The sequence below is a fragment of the Dunckerocampus dactyliophorus genome, chromosome 3 (assembly GCF_027744805.1).
Source record: "Dunckerocampus dactyliophorus isolate RoL2022-P2 chromosome 3, RoL_Ddac_1.1, whole genome shotgun sequence".
In the NCBI taxonomy this organism is placed as follows: Eukaryota; Metazoa; Chordata; class Actinopteri; order Syngnathiformes; family Syngnathidae; genus Dunckerocampus; species Dunckerocampus dactyliophorus.
In genome coordinates, this window is record NC_072821.1 from 22641319 (window position 1) to 22666435 (window position 25117).

At 39.8% G+C, this 25117-nt stretch overlaps 1 protein-coding gene across 1 annotated transcript in view; it reads left to right on the plus strand.

The window, feature by feature from the left end:
* LOC129178161 (protein kinase C-binding protein NELL1-like) overlaps window positions 1-25117 on the plus strand; it is a 288999-nt gene that overhangs the window by 229628 nt on the left and 34254 nt on the right. Inside the window, exon 15 of the mRNA XM_054770107.1 lies at window positions 14277-14372. Coding sequence (XP_054626082.1) covers window positions 14277-14372 — 96 coding nt within the window. The remainder of the gene's footprint in view (window positions 1-14276; window positions 14373-25117) is intronic.

The window sequence follows — 25117 nt, forward strand, 5'->3', positions numbered from 1 at the left end:
GTTCAGGACACAAAGCAAAGCCATCAAACAACTGACGTTTTTTCTACATAACAGGCCGCTACAAGTGAAAGGATAACTTTTGTTATAGATATAGACATCTTACTGCTGAGTTAGTTTAGCCATAATGAGAATAATAAAGATGAAGTTGCATCTCCGTGTGTAGCTTGAAACGCCGTGGGCAGCTGAAGGATGTGGTATGACATCTGTAAAGTGACATTTACGCAATCGACTGAAGATACCTTAGCGATCTACCAGTAGCTTGCGATCGACATAATGAGCACCCCTGCTCTATATATTCTTCCAATGATAAGGAGCTGACTTATACTGTTAGAACTGATCATTTCAAATGGAAAAAAGCAGAGTTGATGACGCGTTTCCCCTGCAACTGTACTGACGCATGGGCGCCTCACGTCTACCACCAGCACGGTCCAGCAGTGGCGAAGAAAGCAGAGCAAACAACAAAACTACAAGAGAGAAAATGAGCATGGCTGAAGGCGGAGGAGAAGCGGAGACTATAGATGAATACATTTTGGCTACCTCTGTAATATGGAAGTGCTTTGTTTTCCATAGAGCAGATGTGAGTGACATATGGAGTAGCCAAGCAACTCAACCATATATTAGCCTCACGGTGCACTACATAACTAGCGACTGGACTTTGAAGTCGTCCCATCTACAGACATGTTTTTTTCCAGAGGAACACACAGGTGAAAAACATCGCAAGTGAGGTGAAGGAGTTTCTCCAGGAATGGGACTTAGATAAGAAGAAACAAGTGTGTGTAACTACAGACAGTGGATCTAATGTTGTGAAAGCAGCTGCCCTGAACAACTGGAATAGACTGGCTTGCTTTGGACACTCTCTACACAGTGCCATAAGTAAACTTACTTTTAATTTATTTATTTTTAATTATATGGGTTAAGGTTTGTAGCTTTTTAGACAAGACTCCACTGAATTTCAGCATGTGGTCATATCGTGATACATCCCAAAAATATTGTGATACATGCTAAGGTCCATATTGCCAACCATAGTTCACTCCACATGCAGTATAAAAAACACTATATTTAACCGTGTGCTTGCACTGAAGGTTGACACACAGTGTGGATGCAGGTGGACAGGGGATGATGCAAGGCTGTGTGACAGTCCATGTAGAGCCCTTATGGAGTCAGAGGAGACTCATTAATGGGTTGAAAGCCGCTCCCTGCAAAAGCCACAAGGGTCCATTGTCACACGTACAGAAATAGCAACATAATCCCTGTTTATCTGATTCTATACAACAATTTGTATCATGGAGCCATTGAGCTGTAGGAAAAAAAAAAAAAAAGGTTAGTACTTTCAAGCTTGTTGTTTGGCAAAAAAAAACAAAAAACGGGCAATTTAATGATACAAAATCTCTACTACGCTATATTGTGACAGCAAGAATAATATGACCTGTGTTGTGTTTTAATGGGTTTCATTTTAGAAGCTGCATGTCATTATCTGTCATTCTCTCAGGCAAAGCTCCTGAAGTCATCAGTGTTATTTTCAAATTGTAAGTTCATGTCAGTAATTGTAATTTAATGTTTACTTAAGTTTACTGGGGGAAGAAAATATGATATTGTAGTTGGCTATGTATTTAGATGACTTATTTGTTATTTTTTTTTAAATAAAAATAAGATATCCTGAAGAGTTAGGAGAGGAAGGGCAGGCGTTCCTCCAAAGAAGGCAGGGAAGGACTAGCGTGAGCCAGATAACAAGTCCTGATAAGTCCAGAAAACAAGTCCTTTTCAAATAATGAATTGATTGATGAAGCCCATGTTGGTGTGAAAATGTGGTGCACATTCCTAAACACGCCACTAGGGGCAAATACCTCCCCATTTTATAATCCCAGTAGTATCCCTGGTTGGGATATAAAATTGAAGTAATCAGTCCATATTTGATAAGGGATTAAAGAGAGTATGGGTTTGATCTCTACATTTCATCACACATTCTGAGAGGATGTTGAGCTCAAACCCCAAAGGAAATCTAACTAACTATTGGTGAGACCTGAATTAATTTCTGTAGTGGATGCGGTCTGTAAACTCATTCATCTGTAAAATATATCCAAATCAGGTACACTGGTTCAGAAATGATACTTCTAATAAAATGTATTCATTTGTTGTAGAATTTGAAATCCAATGAAAAATCCCACTGAAGACAGGTCTTTAATAAGGTTTTAATATGTCTTCTGCTTTCCTTGCAAGTAAAGCAATGGCACCAGCTCATCAGGAGACTTTGATGAAATTTCCACATCGAGGGCTGCGAGTGCTTGGCCACCATCCAAAGATGAGAGTATCATTAAGCATAATTAGGGTGTGATTTCACAAATTGTGTTGCATCATGGGACAGTGGTTGCGATGGATCACCAGCTGTGAACAATCCGGAGAGTTTCTAAGTGTGGCTTCTGCCTCAGATATTCATAAGGGGAAAAAAAGGCTTTCATTTTTTAGAAGAATTTCGGGGTATTTTTATCCACTTGCAGTGGCAACTTGGTTTTTGTTATGAATTTGTTCCAAAAGATCAGACAAAGAACTGAAACCGAAGCAATTCCCATCAAAAATGGAAATCCAATGAACCCGTTTTAGACAGCCAAAAACATGAACAAAAAATGCATTTTATAGAGAATAATTATAGTTTTACATGCAAAACAATGTGAAATAATTATAAATTTTGAATGGAAGGGATAAAACAACATTTAACATCACTTTTACCTTTTTGGAAGACTGTTGTTGGTAGACAGAGACGGAGGAGGGTGGAGGGGTGGGTGAGAGAGGTGGGGATCCACACAAAGAATAACTCCTCAACATCTTCACCCGTGATCTCTTGTTAACACTTTTACACCCTTTTGCAACATTTGCTTCCTTGATTTATTCTTTTTTTCGCCAGGAAGGAAGTTATTGTTGATGCGACAAATGGTCTAGTTTGTATAACATTCTCATTTGACTTTGCCAGATGAATGAGCCGTACATGATACTGTACTATGAACTGAACAGGCTATCGTGTAAACTATAAGTACTGCAAGATTTGGTGTTGGGTGTGTGATCTAAAATGGCTAAATAAACAAGCAATGCTGAGAGTATCCGTCCAAATTCTTGCTAAAACCATAAGATCCAATGTACCTGAGTTGTCTGGCATTCTGGACATGGGACACAGTGAGAAGACAGACTACTACATAGAGGAGCAACCAAGCAACTTATATCAAGTTGTCATTATGAATGACATACATTTTGGTATACCTGTTAGGTGAGTTGTTCTACATGTGGCAACTGGCCATGGTACAGAGAAATTCATATCGGTACCAAACGGTAATATACAACAGTTTGTTACACTTAATATTGTACAATTACAGAGACAATATACAAAGCAAAATACGGTGAAAATATGCATCAAGAACCAAATCATATGAAAACGGGTGTGTTTGAAAATGGAGGTTTGACTGTATCTGACTGCAGTTGTTAGTCGTACCTCAGTGTGCAACTGCACTGCGCATCATGTCATGTCATCATGGGTGAACATTGTTGTAATTGAATACTGAGCAAAACTTCATTTATTACGGGAAAGCCAAATGCGTGCATACGTGAATGTGTTACCTTCTGTAGGACTGAAATTAAGAAATATGGACAAGACAAAGTAAGATACAATGCAAAGATGGTGGTTCTAATGTTGGAAAAACACAATTTCAGAAATTCTAAGGAGTAGGTGTGGCTGCCCACCTCTTTATCCTTGTGTCAGAAAACCATTGAGATGGGTGGCATGCAGGAAGCAGTAACGACAGATCAATGCAATATGTAAAATGCCTTCCACATATTTTCTGCCTCTGGACTGTCTCCAGATTCATATGCATGCTCCCTTCTACGTCTAGGAAATATGCGACCTGTCTGGGTAGCTATCACCACATTTTTTATTCTGCAAGTCATTGGCAAAGTGCAAATGAGGGGAGAGAAGATTAAAAAGGTGTGTTTTTAGAAACATTGCAGAGAATATGATTTGTGACATTTTGCTGAACACAGAAACTGAAACATGTGCCAGCTGTTCCATTTACAGTAGATTATCCTGCAGCAATCTGGAATTAAAATGTTTATTAGTAGCGCTAAATCTTAGAATCATTTATATAGGATTGCATGTGAAAATATCAGCTGTGCACCTTCCCATGATATGATATGGATTGGGGACAGGCAAAATCAAATTTCAGTTTAGTATGGGGCGGGGTCCATACAACCAATTTATCATTTGGTTTTACTGATCTATGCGTACAATCATATGGACAAAGTTGCCACTTGCAAAAACTGTAGTGCAAGTACAGAACCCCATTTGGAAAAAGCTCACAAAGGAGCTTATTCATTCAGGTGTCTATTGATGATATTTTTGAAATCAGATGAGCAAATTTTTTACTTCATAATAATGGCCCGAAAACTCTCTATGACTTCCTGTTCTATTCTGGCCAATTAGCCTCTTTTTTTCCCCTCCCCCTGAGATCTCATTACTGTGTGATGGCGACAGTGTTGGCCAATCGACTTGTGCCTCCCATTTCATTCTCCTCATACATCACTGCATCCCTCATAGGACTGAGGGAATTAGTCTGAGTACGGCGAGTGCTCCTAGTCTGTCCCTGCTAATATTAACAGGACTAAAAGCTGTGGTCAGCCTTGAGCAATGGGTCCGTCCGTGGCAGGCAAGGCTAAGTCAAGTAACAGAGCCAAAAAAGCGTCACTAAAAGGACGTTTGAAAGCTGTGCAGGTGATCCACGTCCTTCATTTTGTATACTTGAAAAAATGTTTTCACTGTTACTGCTTAATTGGCCTGCTCGGGGCCATTCCTTTGCAAAGAATAATTTGACCTTTGTCCATTTGTAATTCGCGAAACAACATTTACCACTGAAGTTACTGGCTCTTGTCCTAAAGGGGAAGTTATATAACAGTGAAAATTGTTTTATACCTCATTGCTGTAGAAACAACAGAGAATTTTATGGTGAAATAACAGCACTCAACATCAACTTCCAAACTAAGAGGTCAACATAAATTGTATGCTCTGTTGAAGGATGATGCCATAAATATCAAGCTGCTGCAACAGTCCTGGTGGCATGTTTAGAAGCTCTAAATTCTAAAACAGCCTATCTATGACTAATTTGAACTGAAATTGTTCAACTCACAATATGATCGTGCAGCATATTCAGTACAGTTGTTCCTCGCTGCATTGCGGTTCTAACATCGCTACCTCACGCTATTGCGTTTTTTCAAACATTTATTAATCGATAAATGAATGCTGTTTCGTGGTTGACTATGGACTATTATTAAAAAAAATATATATATATATATATATATTGAAAAGCAAGTAATATAAATATTGAAAAACAAGTTACATGTAGTATTGTGGTCACCAGGTGTCAGTATCGTTATATTGATCAGTAAGTGTAAGCCATGGCATGTGTGACATCACATAGTGAAAAGAAATTCTCTTCCATTTCCGTGTGAAAGTCGTAAGTTTTTGGCTTCTTTCTTTGTCCTTCTTCCCCACTCCATTTGAAACCCTTTCTTAAGTTTAGAATAAACAAATTGGAGGCTAACTAGTTAGCTCAGTAGCATGCTATGTTTAAAGCGGTAGCCCTCTCTTGTGTCCCTGCATTGATCCCGTAGCCTTATGTGTTGTAAACAAAGAATAATAGGAGTGTAATGGAGTGACTATAGGGGTGTTATTTCATGTCTACAGGGCTCTAATGTTGGTAGACATCGTATGAAGAAAGTCAAAAACAGGTTTTCTATGCTCTAACTACAAAAATATTCAATTTTTAATGTTGAATCTTCGAACAGAAATTCACTTATCACGGTCAGGTTTGGAATCAATTGACTGTTTGCAACCACACGTCCCCTGCACTTCTCGTCTTTCTCCACATGTAGCAGTTTTTGTTTTGACCCCAGAGTGAAGTCATTAGATGTTTTTATAGAGAGATTGCTGTAATGGACGTGCAATGCATCTCCGTGGTGGCTCTCAATATCTGTGTTTGAATCTTTGTGCTCATAATCTCAAGGTGGTCCAGAAAAATTTGGAACAATTCAGTCAGTATGTCTAGACTAACCCTATTATGTTTGCAATAAAAACTTTTGAAAATGGTGATGACAACTCACATTCACTCATGTTCTAGTACGTATCCTGTTCAGGGTCATGGGTGAGATGAAGCCTATCCAAGCTGACCTTAGGCAAAAGGTGGGATACAGCCTGGAGTGGACGGCAGTTAATCGCAGGGCACATACAGTATACAAACAAGTCTTTCACACTCACACAATGAGCGAAATTAAACCCAAACAAGCCGAGGGAACGGCCCAAGCCGAGATTTGAACGAAGGCAGATGTGCTAACCACATGCTCCACTGTGCTTACAAATCACATTTCTTTTGTTGCTACAGAAATGGGTGACAGTCACACTACATGACACTAAAGTAGTTTTACCACCTGTTGGAATATCTAAACACATAAGTGATAGAGAATGTTGAAATAAAATGAATGATTGTTTTATCATACTCAGATGTAAGGAAGATGGATGGACCCAAAGGCAAACGGGCAGAAAACCATTGTTCAGTCTGTCACCACTTTCTGAATCTTCACCTAAAGTAAATATGAAATTGAGGCAAAATGTGCATTAAGACACTATCCATTTTGTTGTAGTGAAGCTCTTATGGGGAGAAAAGCATTGCCACTGTGTCAATTGCCATTTTATTGTGTCAGACCCCGAAAAATAGACCTCAGTAGTTCAGTCGGAGCAAGAGATACAATTATAGATCAGCATTGTCTCCAGTGTCAGCTTAATGATCAGCTGCTTATTGCTGAGCTTTTGCCAGTTGCAGAATCAGGAGGGTAATCTCGTTTACGGGCCATTTCATTTCCAAGAGCTAGTTTTCATAGACCAAGGGGTTTGAGTAGCGGGTCTAGACATTGTCAGGAGACAAAAGCATTGATTCATGCTGTTCTCATCTTACTGGGGCTAATCACAGAGGAACAGCAAGCAATGAAAGTCAAGATAATGTATTCTGGAATATCAAGGCAGGGTGTTTACTGTAGAAAGGAGGTGGCAGGCAATAAGCAAGAAGAGGGGGTGGGTTTGGGTACAGCCTTGAGTTTTCCTTCAGTCTGAAGTATTTAATTTGATGTTTACATAATTATTGCTCCCGCTCATCTCGTTTTAATAGAAGCAACACATGTAGCAGTTTCTCGTGTGTGTAGTCTCTGCTGGGGGGCAGACTTTTTTTTTTAATTGGGCAAAGAATATGCAAATTTTTAAGCTTTCTGGTAATTATCATTTGAGACAGTTATTTTTTTTTTCGTCTGTGTCTCACTGTGATGTAGCTGCTGTGCAACAAACACAAATCCTCTGCTGTGTTTCAGCTGTATCATAGCCACTCTTCCAATGGGTAATGCACCATCAAGTTCCTGCTCTTTCTAATCCACGGGGCTGCAAGAACTCATCACCTTAGCATCACTGAAAAACTCAAATCACATATTTGCTGCAGTGCAGGGACATGCAGAGTATGTTTTCTGTGAAAAAAAAGTCTATTTTCAGAGAAAAAAATAAAAACAAATTTGCAGCATTGCAAGTGATGAATTGATAAATTTGCAGGGATCCACTGCACTTGTGCATTTAATCATGTAATTGCTCAGTTAGCTGAAGTCTCACACATTATGTTGACGACTCATCCGTGATGATGGTTTAAGGCTGTTTTTGACACATGTCTTTCCAGAAAACTTTAGTCAAACTGAAAATTTTAAGGTATTGTTTTACGTTTTAATTCATTCAGATGTGTTCTGCGTTGTTAAAATTTGTTCAAGTTAAACAAAGTCCAAGTTCAAGGAAAGCCCATTCAGCTCAGAACTAAATGTGCAGCATCATATCTTATTTGTTCACACTTTATTTTGAGCCAGCACTAATAGGATGAATAAATTCACCTGGCATTAAGCTGAAAATTGATTAAATGCACTGAATAATTTAGTGTCGATCTCCAGGTCCAGACTGATTTTTGCAGGCTGCGGTCTAAACACACTCATTTAAATGATCAAACTATGGATAAACAGTGGAAGTATGTACAAAGCAAGTACATTGGAACCTCAGTTTTTGTACGTCCCGGTTTATGTAAGGTTTTGATTTTCGAGAAAAATTATTGCTAAAAACATTTTCCGGCTTTCTCGGTTAGTACACGGCCAAACAGCGTGTCTAACAAAATAGTCAAGTGCCCAAACAAAGCATCCAAGCTTTGGTGATTCAGTCTATGTGAAGAATGTATGGTGGTCCTTTTAGAGTTGGGACACTCCAGACAGATTCCAGCCAGGGAATCCTTTCTTTATTTGTATTTTGTGCGTGGGTGCTTTATTTGTTCATAGAACGCACACAGAACGATGAACAACTCATATCTGTCTACTTTCTTCCTCCTAATAAATACATTGTGCCCTTCCCTGAGTGTTAGCTGAATCTGTGCTTTTTTAAAAATTAAATACGGCTGCAGAAAAGTTACAAGTGAGGTGAGAAACACTATTTAATTAATTTCATCCTTGCCAACAATAACAATGTTAACGTCTGAATGTTCACCTAGTACATCACTTCCAACGTCTCATCCATTCTTTATTTTGACCATGTCTTTCAGGAGCTCTGTGTTCTGTGACAGAGACAAGTGATTTTATTAGAATTGTCCTTAATTTCTATCAAATAAATACCTTCTGTTGATTACTCATTTTATGACATATCTCAGCTGTCATGCACGGGTGCAATAATGCACACACGTCCCCATGTGATTATAAAAGTGAAAGACCAACAAGTCATCACAATCTCCTCATAAAATCAAATGCACATCAGGTTGTGTGTGTGTTCTGTGTGTGTATCCCTCCTCCAGAGTCTGGCTGCATGTGTCATGGGTAATTCCAGCACTACATCATGCCTCTCAGCAGTAAACTCCATCTTATCAGTGAAACAGCAGAGGTTGGTGAAAACAGTGGCGTCAGCTTCCGTGGTGTGTGTGTGTGTGTGTGCATGTGTTTCAATAATGGATCTGGACGTCAGGATTCACTCATCCTGCTCAGCCTATAGTTATGAAAGCTCCTCACATCCAACTGCCAAGGGCGTCCATGCACCTCCCCTCTTGCTCCTTTGATAACTTCATGCCCCTGTGACTCTTCCACAGATTAAAATAGATAAAATCATCCATACGTGGTGGGAATGGCTAATTTTCCATTTAATGTTTTGCCACACACAATTTTGCAAATAGAGCCAGTGATTTTTTTTTTTTTATTGTTTGTTCTCTTGCTGCTCTTTTAATAAATAAACAGTTAATTAGAAACATTAATTTACCAAACTCTTATACAAACTTGTGGGACACAGGCATACTGACAAGAATTGTATATTTAGATATGCCAAAGCACAAATTTATCTGTGCAAGTTGGTGTTAAGTGTGTACTTTGTTCACAAGGATTAGTCCCTCCTAGGAGTACAGTTCACCTTTGGGAACAGAATCAAGCACCTGGTGTTCATTTTTAATGGGAAGACAGTCTCTTGGGCCATTTTAAAAACAGACTTATCTCAAGAAAATATGCCATCAGAGATGTACTTGTCAGATTGTGCATGTTTTCCATTCCCATTGTTGAGCATGAACAAACAGCACCTCAGTGTCTTGTCTTCTTTGTTATGGATACAAACGGTACAAAGGAGTAGGAATAAAAATCAAATTGGAACTGTGAGATCCAGAGCAACCCTGACTGAGTCATGCATTAATGAAGAGGTGTGTCCCAAGAATTTTTCCACGCTTTCTGAAACATACAAATTCTTGCTTTGAAGCACTCATCCTTAAGCTGTTTGAACTGTAGAGGAAGAATTCTCTGAAAGCTCTTGGGGGGAATAACTGGCCATGTCAATTGTATTGATCATCTTCCCGCCCAAGCCTCTGCAAATACATTACGCTGGTAAAAAAAAAAAAAAAAAAAAACACTCTTAATGTGTTTTTAATCCATACAGACCGCCTGGCTCGGGTCCTTACTGTCATGTAAGTACTGTCATTATTGGTCATGTTAAGTAAAGGCCAAGCAGAGAGTCCAGTCAAGGGGTGAACTAAGTACGTTTTTTTTTTGTGTTGTGACTACAGTAGTCTGGAAGATATGCAGCAGGCTTTCAGACGATAAATGGGGATGTTACATCTACTTCGAAGGGTAAGAAAGATGAACAGGCATGACGCAAGCCGATTGGAAAGCTTTATAAAACAAACTGCCAAAAATAATTAAATTAAATTTGATTTCTTGCCAATTTCAACAGATCAGCTGACCTAAAACATCGTCTAGTCCCTGTTAGGGATGAGCTGGATACTTGTTTTAGACTAGTATCCATTACGGGTAATGCATTTTTGCAGAGTACGAGCATGAAATGAGTACAACTCGTGATGACATACTTGATATATGCAACGAAAAATTGTCTTTTTTTTTATATATTGTCCAAAGAAAAGCGAGAAACAGAGCACTAAGGACCTAATGGTGCTGTGTCTTGTAAACTTCATCCCTAGAATTATTTAATTGACAACCTGATGTTTGTTATGATTATTATTAATCAAACACAAATGACGTATTCAAGCGCTGCCTTGTGTTTTTCATGTATATTTTAGTCGGGATACTGTACGCTCATGCGTAATGGTGTTTATGATAAATGACAAATGATATCCATCAGTGTCACGTAAAATAACAACACTTTCCACAAATGTTTTAAGTCAACAATGGCGTGATGTTTTCATGCAATGATGGATACATCTTTACTGGGTTCCATTGCATGTTTATTTCTAACAAATGATTTCACCTCACCACTTAAAATGTGCGTTGCCTTTTTGCCATGTCTCCAAAAAGTGCGTTCGCCAACGAGAAAGGTGGCATAGCGGTGCGCACATTCTCACATCAAGTAGTGTTTTTATAGGTACCATACTTGCAGTGGAAAACGGCATACGCAACTTTTCAGCCCCGTTTTGTGCATACTCAAGTTTTATAGGTGAGGCCCCTGGTCTTATCTTTAACCTTAGCTACCTTAGCCAGCTTGTGTTAAAAGGTACATTATATTTTGTTTGAGAGTTTTTATGAAACCTTTATAGCGTCATTATCACAAGACTAACAAAGGATTAACGCAGGACACCACTGAGCAGTGTCGCCATGGAAGCCTATTATTAGCTAATTCCTCTTCCATGTTCTAATTAAAATGCACTTTTAATATTTTGTTGAATTGGTGGAGTACCCATTGGCTTTCATTGTTCTCTTCAACCCTTAATTCTGAGATGGATCCTTAGATGCCCAACGACCGTGAACGGGGCTGTTAGCTATGGCACATAGTGGAGTGATTTCATTCTCACCACCCACTGGAAAGCAATCTAGGCCCATAATGGGAAACTCAAATAGCAAATCTGTGAGTATAAGCATGTCTTGAGAAGTCACGAGTCAGCAACAGGCTCACTTAAGCAGTGATAGTTTAACTGGAGGTCATAGGGGTGACAATGAAGGCGGTCCGATCCTCCTTTAATACTGGTTATTTGTTGCAGGGATTCTGGTAATGTAACACAGCCGTAGAGGTGGAGCCCAGGAAAGACTCTGAGGAGAAATGGAAAAAAATAACAGGAGATAGAGAGGATGAAAGACAAAAGATGTGGTTGCAAAGGAAATTACATGTTGGCTATTTATATGTTTTAATCCGTATTAAATTATTATTGTGATTTTCCACATGACAGGTTGGACTCCTGTTTTTTTTTTCACCATTATTTCCCGTTTGTTGCTTTTCTTTTGTTACATCCGTCTCCTGTGTTGCACCGTTTTAGTACTTTTACTTTGATTAGACTGTGCTCGGAGTGCACCTGTATTTCATCTGTGTCCTTTAGTGTCCTTTTTAGTTCAGCTGCCGGTTTATTGTTGCTATTTGGACTCCTCCTGTGTGCTTGATGCAACCTTTTGTCTGGTATCATTCTCCTGTTTGGGCACATTCCTGTTTTCACCTCCTATAGGGACTTTTTGTTAGTCCGAGCAGTACCTCCTTGCCTTCATCTTTAGTTTGATACTTTGCATTTTTGTATACCGTTTCACTCTGTGTGAGCTGGTCTTTTCCTTAAATGAACTACTTTTTTGATCATACTAGCCAGTATGTCTCTGCATCCAGAGGTAATGTCACATGCTAGCTTAGCGTATCTGGACAGAATGACCTGGCAGTGAAGACAACTTAATTGGAATTTTTTTTTGTTTGGAGTTGCAATATGCAACGAGGCTCCTAAGAATCAGGGCTTCCGCTCTTCAGCAGCAGGAGGCTCGTGGCAATCCTTTTCCTGCGGCTCTGGAGACGCTCTCGGTCACAGTCTTTCCTTCAGCTTGGGTTCCACTCCAGCCCAAGGTCCAGTTGTCTTCGGTTCCCACTCCTAGACCCAGATGCCCCTGGTCCGGTGGCCATGCCGACTCAGTGTCTGAGGTCCTTTATTAGTTTGTGTACGTTTGACATGGTCATGGGGCTGCATGAGTGCTGCTGGCACGCCAGAGCTTTGGTTCATTGAGGTAAACATTCTGAGGTGACATTCTGAAGCAGAGTACGACCCCCCCCCCCCCCCCCCCCCTTTTCAAACTGGGCCTCATTGCATTTTTTAAATCATGATAATGACCCCAAACACACCTCCAAGATAGCCTTCAAGTGCCTTTGCTGAGGAAAGTGAAGGTGAAAGTGATGGGGCATGTTCAAGTGGCGATGGAGGAACACAATGTGTCTTTCATCCACCAGCTCCGTGGTGATTTGCCACTCAACTGTTCACATTTTCTGAGATTACTGATAAATTAAGAAAATCTTCCACCACAGAGAACAATACCAGTCTGATTCTGCTAAAGACAACTCCACTTTAAAAAACGTGATCGTCTGCCTATATTTGTCCACATTTTTCAGCATTTAGAGAAGTTTCAAACATCCTACTCATGTGTGGAAGCATCTGCTTCTGCATCTTCATGCCAATGTATGCATTGGTGTATTCCCCTGACACCAACATTAATACAGAACATGAACAATTTGAGGAGGCAGGGTGAAGACAAATGTATATAATGAAGACCTCATCATAAGATTAACAAAGTAGCATGCATATTGGAACGCACAAGACTTAATGATGCCTGAACATTAATTCTACTGCAGCCCAATTCATTTGAGGCATATAGATACACTTAATAATGTATCACAAGTATTACGATGGTCATTGTGGTTTCCCCTCCCCATGTTTGAAAGTCATTTGATGGAAAAGACAAGCAGTATTGTGCTGATGGCGGTGAATTGATAATTAGTGCTGGAAACAGATTGAGTCAATGTAAGTGCAATTAATATTTCAGTGTGAGGTTTATTAGTACAGAAGCAATCAGGCTGCTCAAATGTATAGCCTCTGGCATTAAATTCTGATTTAACTCAATGTGTTGTGTGGACAATTTCCAGCTAATATAGCGATAATTCACAACCAGGAAAAGGAGTGACGTGTGACGTACGTGACTATACTGTAAAGAGATGCTTCAGTCCATTAAGGCTCATCTTTCAAATCGTATTATTAATTAAGCTTAGACATACTCTAGTCATTTTTGTTTAATGAACTTGCTCAATTAACTGCTCTTTTCCTCCTCTTTCCTCCGGGACGCCTGAATCCTGCTCGTTAGAGGCTCTGACAAATTATCACCATTCTCTTTCTCACCCATGCTTTTTTATAGTGGAGAAAAAAAGTCTGCCAGATTTCCTAAAACAAAACTTGTGCTGTGCTTTTTGCTTCTCCTGTATTATTATATTAATGCGCTGCACCCTGTGCACTCACAAGTCATCCCATCATCATATCAACAGCCACACATCTCCTAAAAAGCACTTACCATATTGTGATTGCTTCTATATGCAATAAATAACAATTTACATAATCCCATCATATTAAAATAAATAAAGCAGGTGACGAGTGTCCCAGTTCAGAATCTTAACGGTGCGCCGTTAAAGCTATTAGGTCAGTTTTTGACCTTTAGCTGCTTGTATGTGAGACATTTAAATACTGGTTATATTTTTTAATGATCTAAAATGACCTACATACTCATTTCCTAGTCCTCTATGGTGTGAGCGCAACAGTCGAAGCTCCTTTTAAGGCAATACCTTATACCTTACAGAAGTGCTAAACTGCTTCCGCTGGCAGTTGTGAAAATCATTTTGCACCCTCTGATTCTTATGAATAAACTGTGAAATCAAGTTTTACACCTTTTTTGTAATACATATTTTGTCTTTCTAGCTTTCTGTGAAGAGGGGTGCAGGAGTGGCGGGACGTGTGTCTCCCCCAACACATGTGTTTGTCCTTCCGGATTCACAGGACGCTATTGTGAGACAGGTAAGCTTGAGAATGACTTACAGTACAAACCCTCACTTGGCTGAATCAGTCAGACTTCCCGCCTCATTAAAGCTCAGGTGCGTCACATTGGTGAGCAATGATCGTTGGGTTTTTGTAGGCCTTTTTTCCTCAACATTTTTTCCATCTCTTCATGAACTGTGTTTTCATATGGCTCAATCAGCTTTGATGCTGTCAACATTCACTGGCCTTGCTATTCAGAACTTTTGCTTTCAAATACGTATTCCCCTCAATCAAAAACAAATTCATTTATAACTTTTACTTTGTTATTTTTCTGGAATGTTTTTAAAAATTTAATTCTGTCCTCATTACAATAAACTTACCATTAAAAAACCTGACTGTTTATATCTTTGTCTGTAAACTTTAAAAGCAGGGGAATATACAGTAAATACCGTATTTTCACAACCATAAGGCGCACTTTAAAGTCTTAAATTTTGTCCAAAATGGGCGGGGCGCCTTATAATGCGGAGCGCCGTATGTGCATACCGAGTTCCAAAATCTGTAAGTGTTGCTGTGTGACTTTTATTATTATTATTACTATTTGTTATTAGTACTTACTTTGCCCATATGATAATAATATACTGTAGGCAAGGGGCGCTCCCACTTTTTCAGCCTGCGAGCTACTTTTAAAGTGACCAAGTCCTACTAGAATCAAAGAGAACATATATATTTAGTATATCTATAAATATAAGTATTTATGGACATTGGGCCTCATTCACGAAACGTTCTTACGCACAAATCTGTTCTTAAAGCCTTCTTACGAAGATTTTTGGCATTCACGAAACGTGTTCTTAACTCACAGTTCTTAGATCTAAGAACAAATTCTACGAACGCTCAGGAGGACTCTTACGCACAAGCAAAGCTTGCACTTTCAATGCGCAATCGCCCTCATGATGGATTTTGCAACCTGATCCCAAAAAATGGAGTGCAAATAAAATATCCCAACAATTATTTATCATCAAAACAACTAAAATATACTCCATTGATAAATATATATTCAAATCCCAGAGAGAGAATGTAAAGGGACCATGTAGATTTATTTGCTGAAAGCAACGAATATTTGATGTCCTGCTTCAGGCTTCAGGCTTCCCTCTCTGTTCTTGCAGGTGTGCAGGATCATCAGAATAACATCGCAATGAAAGTGGTGTGCCTATTGCGCACGTAACACCCCCAGATAACGACATGCGCCCCCAGCCACGTCTTGAGCCAGAGCACGGGGCTGCTGTATTAATTAGGCAGCGTCTAATCAAATGTAACCACAGAAAAAATAAATTGTCACACACAAACTATGTATTTTGACTTTATTTTTCCATCATGATTGTGTAAATATTTTCTAGAGTTTCTGAAATGGTTTGGTTTCTGATTGATGGCCCACCTCCCGTTTCCTCCAGATCCCTCCGGTGCAGTCCAATCTTTTTTTTGTCTATTTTAAGTCAAAACACTTCTTTTTAACCTCTGCGGTGGTGCGTTTTTCCGTGGAAACGGCATTTATGTTGCCTGCAATGGTGCTCCATGCCGACTCTTTTTGGATGACCTGATGACCGGTGGATACACGTGAAAATAAGGTGGTCTTGTGTTCGGTCACTCCTTGTAAAAGCACCTCTATTTCAGTAGAATTGAAGTTTTTCTTTCGTTTGTTGTCCAGCTGCTTCTCAATCTTGCCCTTGCGCGTTGCCATCTCCGCCTCCAGCTGCCTGTTGTGCACGGCACATTTTTTACCTTATATAGGAAATAATAGGCGGTGACCTATGCAAATTAGGGCTCACATGCACGGGCATCGCAGTTGGCATTCATCAACCTAAGAACACCGGTGCGAACGATTATCCCTACTTAAGAACGTGTCGTGAATGTGGTGCAGTTTCCAACCCACGCCTTCTTAAGTACAGTTCTTAAGAAGACTTATAAGAATATGTTCGTGAATGAGGCCCGTTGTATGTGTAGGTGCACACACACTTTTTCAGCATTCAAGTTACAAGTCAAAATTATGATTTTTTTCCCGACTTTTTACTATAAAACATAATATACAGTGGAGTGAAATGGTGTTTGCCCCTTTCCTGATTTCTTAGTTTTTTGCATGTTTGTCACACTTAAATGTTTCAGATCATCAAACAAATTAAAATATTAGTCAATGGCAACACAACTGAACACAAAATGCAGTTTGGAAACTTTTTATTATTAAGGTAGAAAAAAAATCCAAACCTACATGGCCCTGTGTGGAACAGTGATGTCCCCCACTGTTAAAACATAACCAAGGGTAATTGAGATCTATCAGCTGGAAAAGGTTATAAGGCCATTTCTAAAACTTTGGGACTCGAGCGAACCACAGTGAGAGCCATTATCCACAAATGGCGAAAACATGGAAGAGTGGTGAACCGTCCCAGGAGTGGCCAGCCAACCAAAATTACTCCAAGAGAGCAGCGACGACTCATCAAAGCGGTCACAAAAGACCCCACAACATCCAAAGAACTGCAGGCCTCACTTGCCTCAGTTAATGTCAGTGTTCATGACTCCACCATAAAAAGACACTGGGCAAAAACGGCCTGCATGGCAGACGAAAACCACTGTTGAACAAAAAGAACAATAAAGCTTGTCTCAATTTTGCCAGAAAACATGTTGATGATCACCAAGACCTTTGGGAAAAGAGTCAGTGGTCTGACGAGACAAAAGTTAAAATTTTTGGAAGGTGTTGGTCCCATTACATCTGGTGTAAAAGTAACGCCACATTTCAGAAAAAACTAATTATACCAACAGTAAAATAAGGTGGTGGTAGTGTGATGGTCTGGGGCTGTTTTGCTGCTTCAGGACCTGGAAGACTTCCTGTGATAATGGAACCATGAATTTTGCTGTCTACCAAAAAATCCTGAAGGAGAATGTCCGGCCATCTGTTCGTGACCTCAAGCTGAAACCAGCTTGGGTTCTGCAGCAGGACGATCCAAATCAGGCCAGCAAGTCCACCTCTGAATGGCTAAAAAAAACAAAATGAAGACTTCGGAGTGGCCTAGTCAAAGTCCTGACCTGAATCGGATTGAGATGCTGTGGTTCATGCTGGAAAACTCTCCAATTGTGGCTGAATTAAAACAATTCTGCTAAGATGAGTGGGCCAAAATTCCTCCACAGTGCTGAAAGAGACTGTAAGTTATCTCAAACGCAGTTGTTGCTGCAAAGGGTGGCCCAACCAGTTATTAGGTTTCGGAGGCAATCACTTTTCCACACACGGCCGTGTAGGTTTGGATTTTTTTCCTCCCTTAATAATAAAAAGTAAAAATAATGAACATTTTCATTTAAAAACTGCATTTTGTGTTCAGTTGTGTTGTCATTGACTAATATTCAAATTTGTTGGATGATCTGAAACATTTAAGTGTAACAAACATAAAAAAAAGAAATCAGAAAGGGAATTCCATATATCCACTGCATATATAAAAACACACTGGTAAATTTAAAACTACGATACTAAATACTAATCGTTTTAAAGTTTACAGGTCATAAAAATGGTTTATATCATGCAATAATTCACAATTCAATTCACTATGACAATAAATATAATTTTATACTACTACATAACCTGAGTAGTATGAAAGTCAAAATAGCTATGTAGTGTTCGTTATACATCCAGTTAATGTATTATGTCCATTTAGCATTTACTATCAAACATTACAGATATTCAAGAAATGAAAATGATTATGCAAAAGACAATGCAGCTGAAGTCAAGGCAACATGTTCAAAAGGTTTCAACAATGGGCACATTTTCCAATGAATCATGAAATAGAAGTTTCACAAGTGAAAGTGTAGGAAACTATAGTCATAGTGGAGTCATGACGTGAAGCTCATCCATAAAACAATTGACTTCTTTTCTACATACGTTGCCGCTACAAGTGAACTGATTTCACAGATATTTCAGAGGTCCACTACAACTCCCATGACCACCACATCCCCGGAAGACGATGATGATGATGACGTTTTTCGTCTTTATCGAGTCTTTATCATTAAAAGTGCTTCAAAAAAACACATCCATATAAAGCCTGCCATGCTTAAATCCTATTATTTCCTAGTATCGATTCAATCGATTGATTACATTTTTAAACAACGTTAGAGTGATATATGCCGTCCAGAATGGAAACTTGCTAAACACACATCGATGCTGTCGGATCGTTGGAATATAAACTGATGCATCAATGTAGTGAATGAATCGTTACACCCCAAGAAAAAACACAGCAGAGCTTAGCAAAAGGCTAGCTTTGACAAAGAGGGAGTGTTGTACGCAAGCATGAGAAGTTGAGAAGGTGACGACTCAAACCGAGGAACAAACTGGCAACTGCACACAACAGTAGCTGAGCCTAAGAGCTGGCGCGATTAACTAAATCGACTACAGGTGTGTCTCATGGCTCCGCCCAGGACCAGAAGCTGAGGTGTCTGTAACAGAGGAGAACAGCAGAGGTCAGCAAAAACCACAAAACAGTCAAAAGAAACAGAACGTGACATTTCCTTCATGGTGTTTTAGTAGGTTAGTAGGACTTAGGGAGAAATGTAAAACTGTGAGAGCAGGAGGAGTCTCCAGAGAGCTCAGTTATTATTTTAACTGTGTGGATTAATTCCCAGCTAAGCTAAAATTTACAGCTTTTCACAGTTTAAACTGTCATAAATTCTTCACATGCCTCCTCCCTCTGGGAAGCCCTACAGATGGGGAACAGAAGTGATGCCCTGCAGAAATAACTAAGTGGTTTCTAATGGAAGAAAACAGAGAAGAATATAAAACCGCTGCTTTCCTTCCTGGCTGTGACAAAGACAGATTGAGTGCGTGGAGCGTTAAGTGAGCTGCATTTATATGCCGTTTTTCCACCTTAATGGTAGTTACCACTTTGTATCATGCATTCCTTTCCTCACAACTTAGCACGCCAAGACTCAGAGTACATACTCAGACACCAATGGTGCAAGCGACCAGGCAAAGCAAGTAGACAACTCATGATTTTCAGCGTGGCCAAGCTTTCAGCACAGTTGCTTTCAGCTACAATTACAGTACAGTAGACTCACTCACCACAGCAGTAGGTACGTCTCCACCATCTCCGAGCTATACAACACCGAAGCTGTATCAGAAATTCTGCCTTAACAACAATAATAATGCTTTGTCATAGAGATATACAGTAAAAGGTGCAATTCCTCTTCAGCTCCAAACTAAATTTTTTAAACAAAAAAATACACTAATACACTAGCGTCTGTGTAGGCTCTCAGTCGTACAGGAGTTGTCCATCGAGGAAAAGGCTTCTTGAGACGTCATCTGTACTTCTGTGTAGAAGGTGTCGGACGTTTCGCTCCTCATCCGAAGAGCTTCGTCAGCAAACTAATAAGTGCTGGTAGCTTAGGCCTTAAATACAGTAAGAGTGGGCGGAATTGGTGTGCCAACACCCTCCTCCTATTGGTTCGTTACACTAAGCCTGGGCGGAGCAGTGGTATAATCCTATCCTGTTATTCACACCTACGATAAAAGGGAAGTGTCGCTCCCTGAATTGGGTATGAACGACTCTGATACTGGCTTGTTAGCATCTATTGTTCTGGCTCGGCCCTGCCTTCACCTCATTTGCAAGACTAAGAGCTGTGGGTTTTGGTCTCAGTAACCTGCTGAACACAGGGTCCAAATTAAACCTCAAACCACCATTCCGATTCAATGATGGGTTCTGTTGTTTGACAAAAATAGCTTCCTTTACTCCTCTTTCAAACCATCTGTTTTCTTTGGCCAAAATCTTTACCTCGCTGTCCTGAAAGGAGTGATTGGTAGCTTTCAGGTGTAGATGTACTGCTGATTGAGGACCACTAGCATTGTCCCTGCGGTTTGAAAGAGGAGTAAAGGAAGCTATTTTTGTCAAACAACAGAACCCATCATTGAATCGGAATGGTGGTTTGAGGTTTAATTTGGACCCTGTGTTCAGCAGGTTACTGAGACCAAAACCCACAGCTCTTAGTCTTGCAAATGAGGTGAAGGCAGGGCCGAGCCAGAACAATAGATGCTAACAAGCCAGTATCAGAGTCGTTCATACCCAATTCAGGGAGCGACACTTCCCTTTTATCGTAGGTGTGAATAACAGGATAGGATTATACCACTGCTCCGCCCGGGCTTAGTGTAACGAACCAATAGGAGGAGGGTGTTGGCACACCAATTCCGCCCACTCTTACTGTATTTAAGGCCTAAGCTACCAGCACTTATTAGTTTGCTGACGAAGCTCTTCGGATGAGGAGCGAAACGTCCGACACCTTCTACACAGAAGTACAGATGACGTCTCAAGAAGCCTTTTCCTCGACTAATACACTAGGTATTTTTAGTAATTGGGTTACCTTTATGGATTGTTGAGTTTTCAGAATCAGAATCAGCTTTATTGGCCAAGTATGCTTACACAAACAAGGAATTTGACTTTGCTTAAATTAGCTCTCACTGTACATACAGTATACACAGACATGTAAGACAGACATTAAAGTAAGTGGGTGTGTGATTAATAAATCTGCATTTGTAACAACTGCAGTATTTACATAAAAGCTGACGTGTTCAAGTGTTGACGGCCTGGGAGAAGAAACTATCTCTGTGCCTGGTTGTTTTGGCATACAGTGCTCTGTAGCGCCGACCTGAGGGAAGGAGTTTGAACAGTTTTGTTTTCCGGGGTGTGAGGGGTCTGCAGTGATGTTCCCTGCCTGCTTCCTGGCCCTGGACCGATACAGGTCACATATGGAGGGAAGGTCGGCTCCAATTATTTTTTCTGCAGATTTGATGGTCCTTTGTAGTCTGTTCCTGTCCTGTTTTGAGCTGTGTCCTAACAAATAAGCATGTATTGTAGGGTATTAATACTGTATAACAGAGCTCATTATAGTGCCGAATTGTGTTTGTTGGAGCTGGCCTCTACTAGAATTGTCCAGCTGTAAGTGAGATGGTGCTATAATATGATCCGGAATTGGTGCATCACACAGGGCAGTGACCCTCCTGAGCCTGTGTAGCGCCACTGTAGGACGTCGCTGAGCTTTTTTTAAGCGCCACAGTGTTGGGAGCTTTAATGACTACATCAGTGGTAGATATCCAGATGAGATGCAGATTTTAAATGTAGGGATCTTTGTCATGCTTCATATACAGTTTTGATTAAATGTAAACATGTTGAATGTGCTGACCAATGGCACTTTAAGAGAGAAACATCTATAATGTGTCTACACAGGAAGTCTATTCAACCTGCTTTTCATGAAGAAATGGAGTAGCCACACAGGCACTTTTCTGATATGATGGAGAAAGATGTAGTGCAGGAGCATTGTTAGTTTGCTGCCACAGTTACTCGGCTTTATTGTTTTGTTTTTATTTGCAAGTACACTTCTTCATACATCCTTCTTCATTTGTCTCGATAAAAAGCCAGCCAAGACAACATGATTATGACTCATTATAGATGTTATAATGCCATGATCTTTAATCACACTAAACATGTGGTGAAGCTCACAACAGTCAGGCACATTTGGGAAAAACTGCACTTTTTACAAAATGTTGCCCATCCACAATCCATATGTGAGACATAAACACATATGTCTTTCTCTTTTCTGTGCGTTTTGAAGATATAAAAACAGATAAAAACAGACGGCTAAGAATGCCCCTTCTGAAAAAAACGCCCAAAACACTCCATTTACATAATGTGACATGCATATTAATCAAGCTACTGCAACATTTTTATTATTACTGTTATTAACGTTGTTACGCCGAAGAACTACGTTGCTGGCGTAGTGACACCTCGCCACACCACACCGGGTAGCTATAGGCAAACTAGTCACTAGCTTCATCACATATTCCTTCACAGCGTGTCAGCGCCACACTCATAATGCATCAGACCACTACCAAAAGTTAACGCTACATATTGGAGCTGCTGCTGTGTTTGTATTTTTGAATTTGGAAAAATCAACGCTAGGTGTAATGTTTGTTTCTATGTTGCTACACTACCGGTCAAAAGTTTGTCAAAACAGCTCAATTTCTCTGGAGGAAATACCTACATTTTTAAGTGTTAAGATGGTGTTTTTTGCTTCCATTTTTAATTGTTTTTTTGTTGCCATTTTTGTAGCAGCACATTACTTTCTGCAGTACAATGCTGTTCAAAAGATGCTCATGAGGGTACAGTACCACAGTGTGTTTCAAACACTGCTTTTATGCGGATAGAGGAAGCTGTAAGTACCCCAGAAAAGTTGGAACACCTGTAGGAATTAGTAGCATCAACTGCCAAGGCTTGATCAACCTACATTGCTTCAGAACAGCTTTAAATTGTTGACCCATTTTGTGGTCCCTGAAAAAGGCCTTTTTGTATAATTCTGAAATATATATTATTTTTCATTTTTCGGAAACCTTACCTTTTTTTTTTTTACCTCTGGCGGTTTGCCACTTATCTTTGTACCATTTCAAGCTATTCACTGAACTTGAACAACTTGAATTACAATAAATACAAAATCTGGGTGTTCTAAAAGTGTATGTGAAGATAGTGTATGTGAAATCAATGCACCTAGGAAGGACGTTCCAGTAATGCTTAAAATGTATGGTAAAATACTGTACGTATTACATGTTATCATGAATGTACCACTTACTACATGGTCACAGCATGTATATAAAACAATAAAACGTTGTTGGAGGTTTTTGGAGGTGTTTTAATAACGGCTTTGGTAGGCGGAATAGGTGTGTCGTATTACGTGCAGTAATGAGCTGCCTCTTTTTATCTGTTTTTACATTTTTAGAAGGCACAAAAAAGAGAAAGATGTGTGTTCATGTCTCACATGAGGCTTGTGGATGATGGGCAGAATTCCAAAAAAAGTGCAGTTTTCCTTGAAGCTCATGAGTAATACAGCTAGCTCCAAGAGAAGCGATGTGTTGTGGAGATACAGTAGCCATGCTGAGTGACGCTCAGATTCTCCCTCGGTTAATTCATATTGTGTTATTGAATGTACTCAACTGGCAGTGTTGATTGTGTGAAGGCAGAACATGTATTTGTTTATGAGGCGTAGGGATTTAGCATGGCTTTTTTTGAGCTGTGTACACACTATGGATACAAAATAAAAACCATCAAATCACTGTTTTGTGTTCACCTGAAATGAAAGTCCTCGTATTGTGAGTCGCACCAACCAAACATGCACAATGAAGAAGAAAAAATAATATATAAGTCGCACTGGACTGCAAGTCGCATTTTTGGGGGGAAATTTATTTCATAAAATCAAAGTCCAAGAACAGACGTTTCATCTTGAAAGGCACGTTATAGATAACAATAACATGGAGAACAACAGGCCAAATAGGCGTCTGTTAACGTAACGTGAATAGGTGGTATGTTAACGTAATATATTAACAGTTATTCAGATAACTAAAGCCTAAACAACATAAAATAACTAGTTTACTTGCAGCTTGTAATCTGCAGAATATGGTTTTCTTTTGGGGGGCATTGGTGTTCCGTCTTTCTCAAGTTGTCTTTATATGTTGATGTTTGCATTGTAAATTTTCAGTGATGCAGGAATGATAGGAATAGCAGATACTGGCACACAAGCCTAGAGCGCCCTCTCGTGGCTGCCAGTGTGGAAAAAAAAAAAACATATACAAGTCGTTTTGGCGTATAAGTCGCAGGACCAGCCAAACCACATTAAAAAGTGTGTCCAGAAAATACACTATATCTTTTCATATTTTTATTAAACATTCACAATGTAAACATTCACAGAACAGGCAGTAAAAAATAAGTGAACCTCTAGGCTATGGATGCCCCAAGAGCTAATAGAAAATACATACCAGTTTAAAATTGTCTCTTGTCAAGAAGTACAGCCTGATGTGCACCATGCCTCGCTCAAAAGAGCTCTGAGGTCACCTCTGCAACAGTTGAAGATCAAAAAGGATGGGTGTTGCAGCAGGACAATGATGCAAAACACAGAAGCAAATCAACAACAGAACGGCCTCAGAAGAAGAAAATACAGTACGTGCTCTGGAGTGGCCCAGTCAAAGTCCGGACCTCAGCCCAATTGAGATACTGTGGCATGACCTCAAGAGAGCTATTCACACCAGATATCCCAGGGACCTTTCTGAACTGCAATCGTTTTGTAAAGAGGAATGGTCCTACAACTGTCCTGATGCTTGTGTACGTCTGATTTGCAACTACAGGAAACATTGGTTGAGGTTATTTCTGCCAAAGGGGGGGTCAACCAGCTATTATCAAATCCAAGGGTTCACTTACTTTTTCTTCCCTGTCCTGTGAATGTTACTTACATGTTATGCTCTTTAAAAATATGAAAACATATCATTGTTTGTGTGGTATTCGTTTAAACAGACTTATTCTTGTGATTTAAATGAAGATCGGAGTACATTTTACAACCAATTTATGCAAAAATGTAAGAAATTCGAAAGGGTTCACATACTTTTTAATCCCACTGTATGTCTCACCAAAATGACATGGCTTCTTCCTTGGCAAATACCTGTACCTTAATCCTCCTCAAAGTTTATGAAAATCAGTGAGTAGATTTGGCGTGATTATCGTCTCTGAATACAGAGTACTTTGTGCATGTGACATAAGCACACTGATGCACACAGGGTGGTGTTCATTTGTTGAAGTGTTGGCTTCCTTCAGCCAGCAGTCACAAATTAGAAAGAGAATCTATCGGTGCATCTCTGACCTGCGGGGGTGATGGAGGGCAGCCCCCCAGGCAGCGGACACATATTACTTTATCAGGCCAGAGCACAACAGAAACGAAAGGTTTCCAAA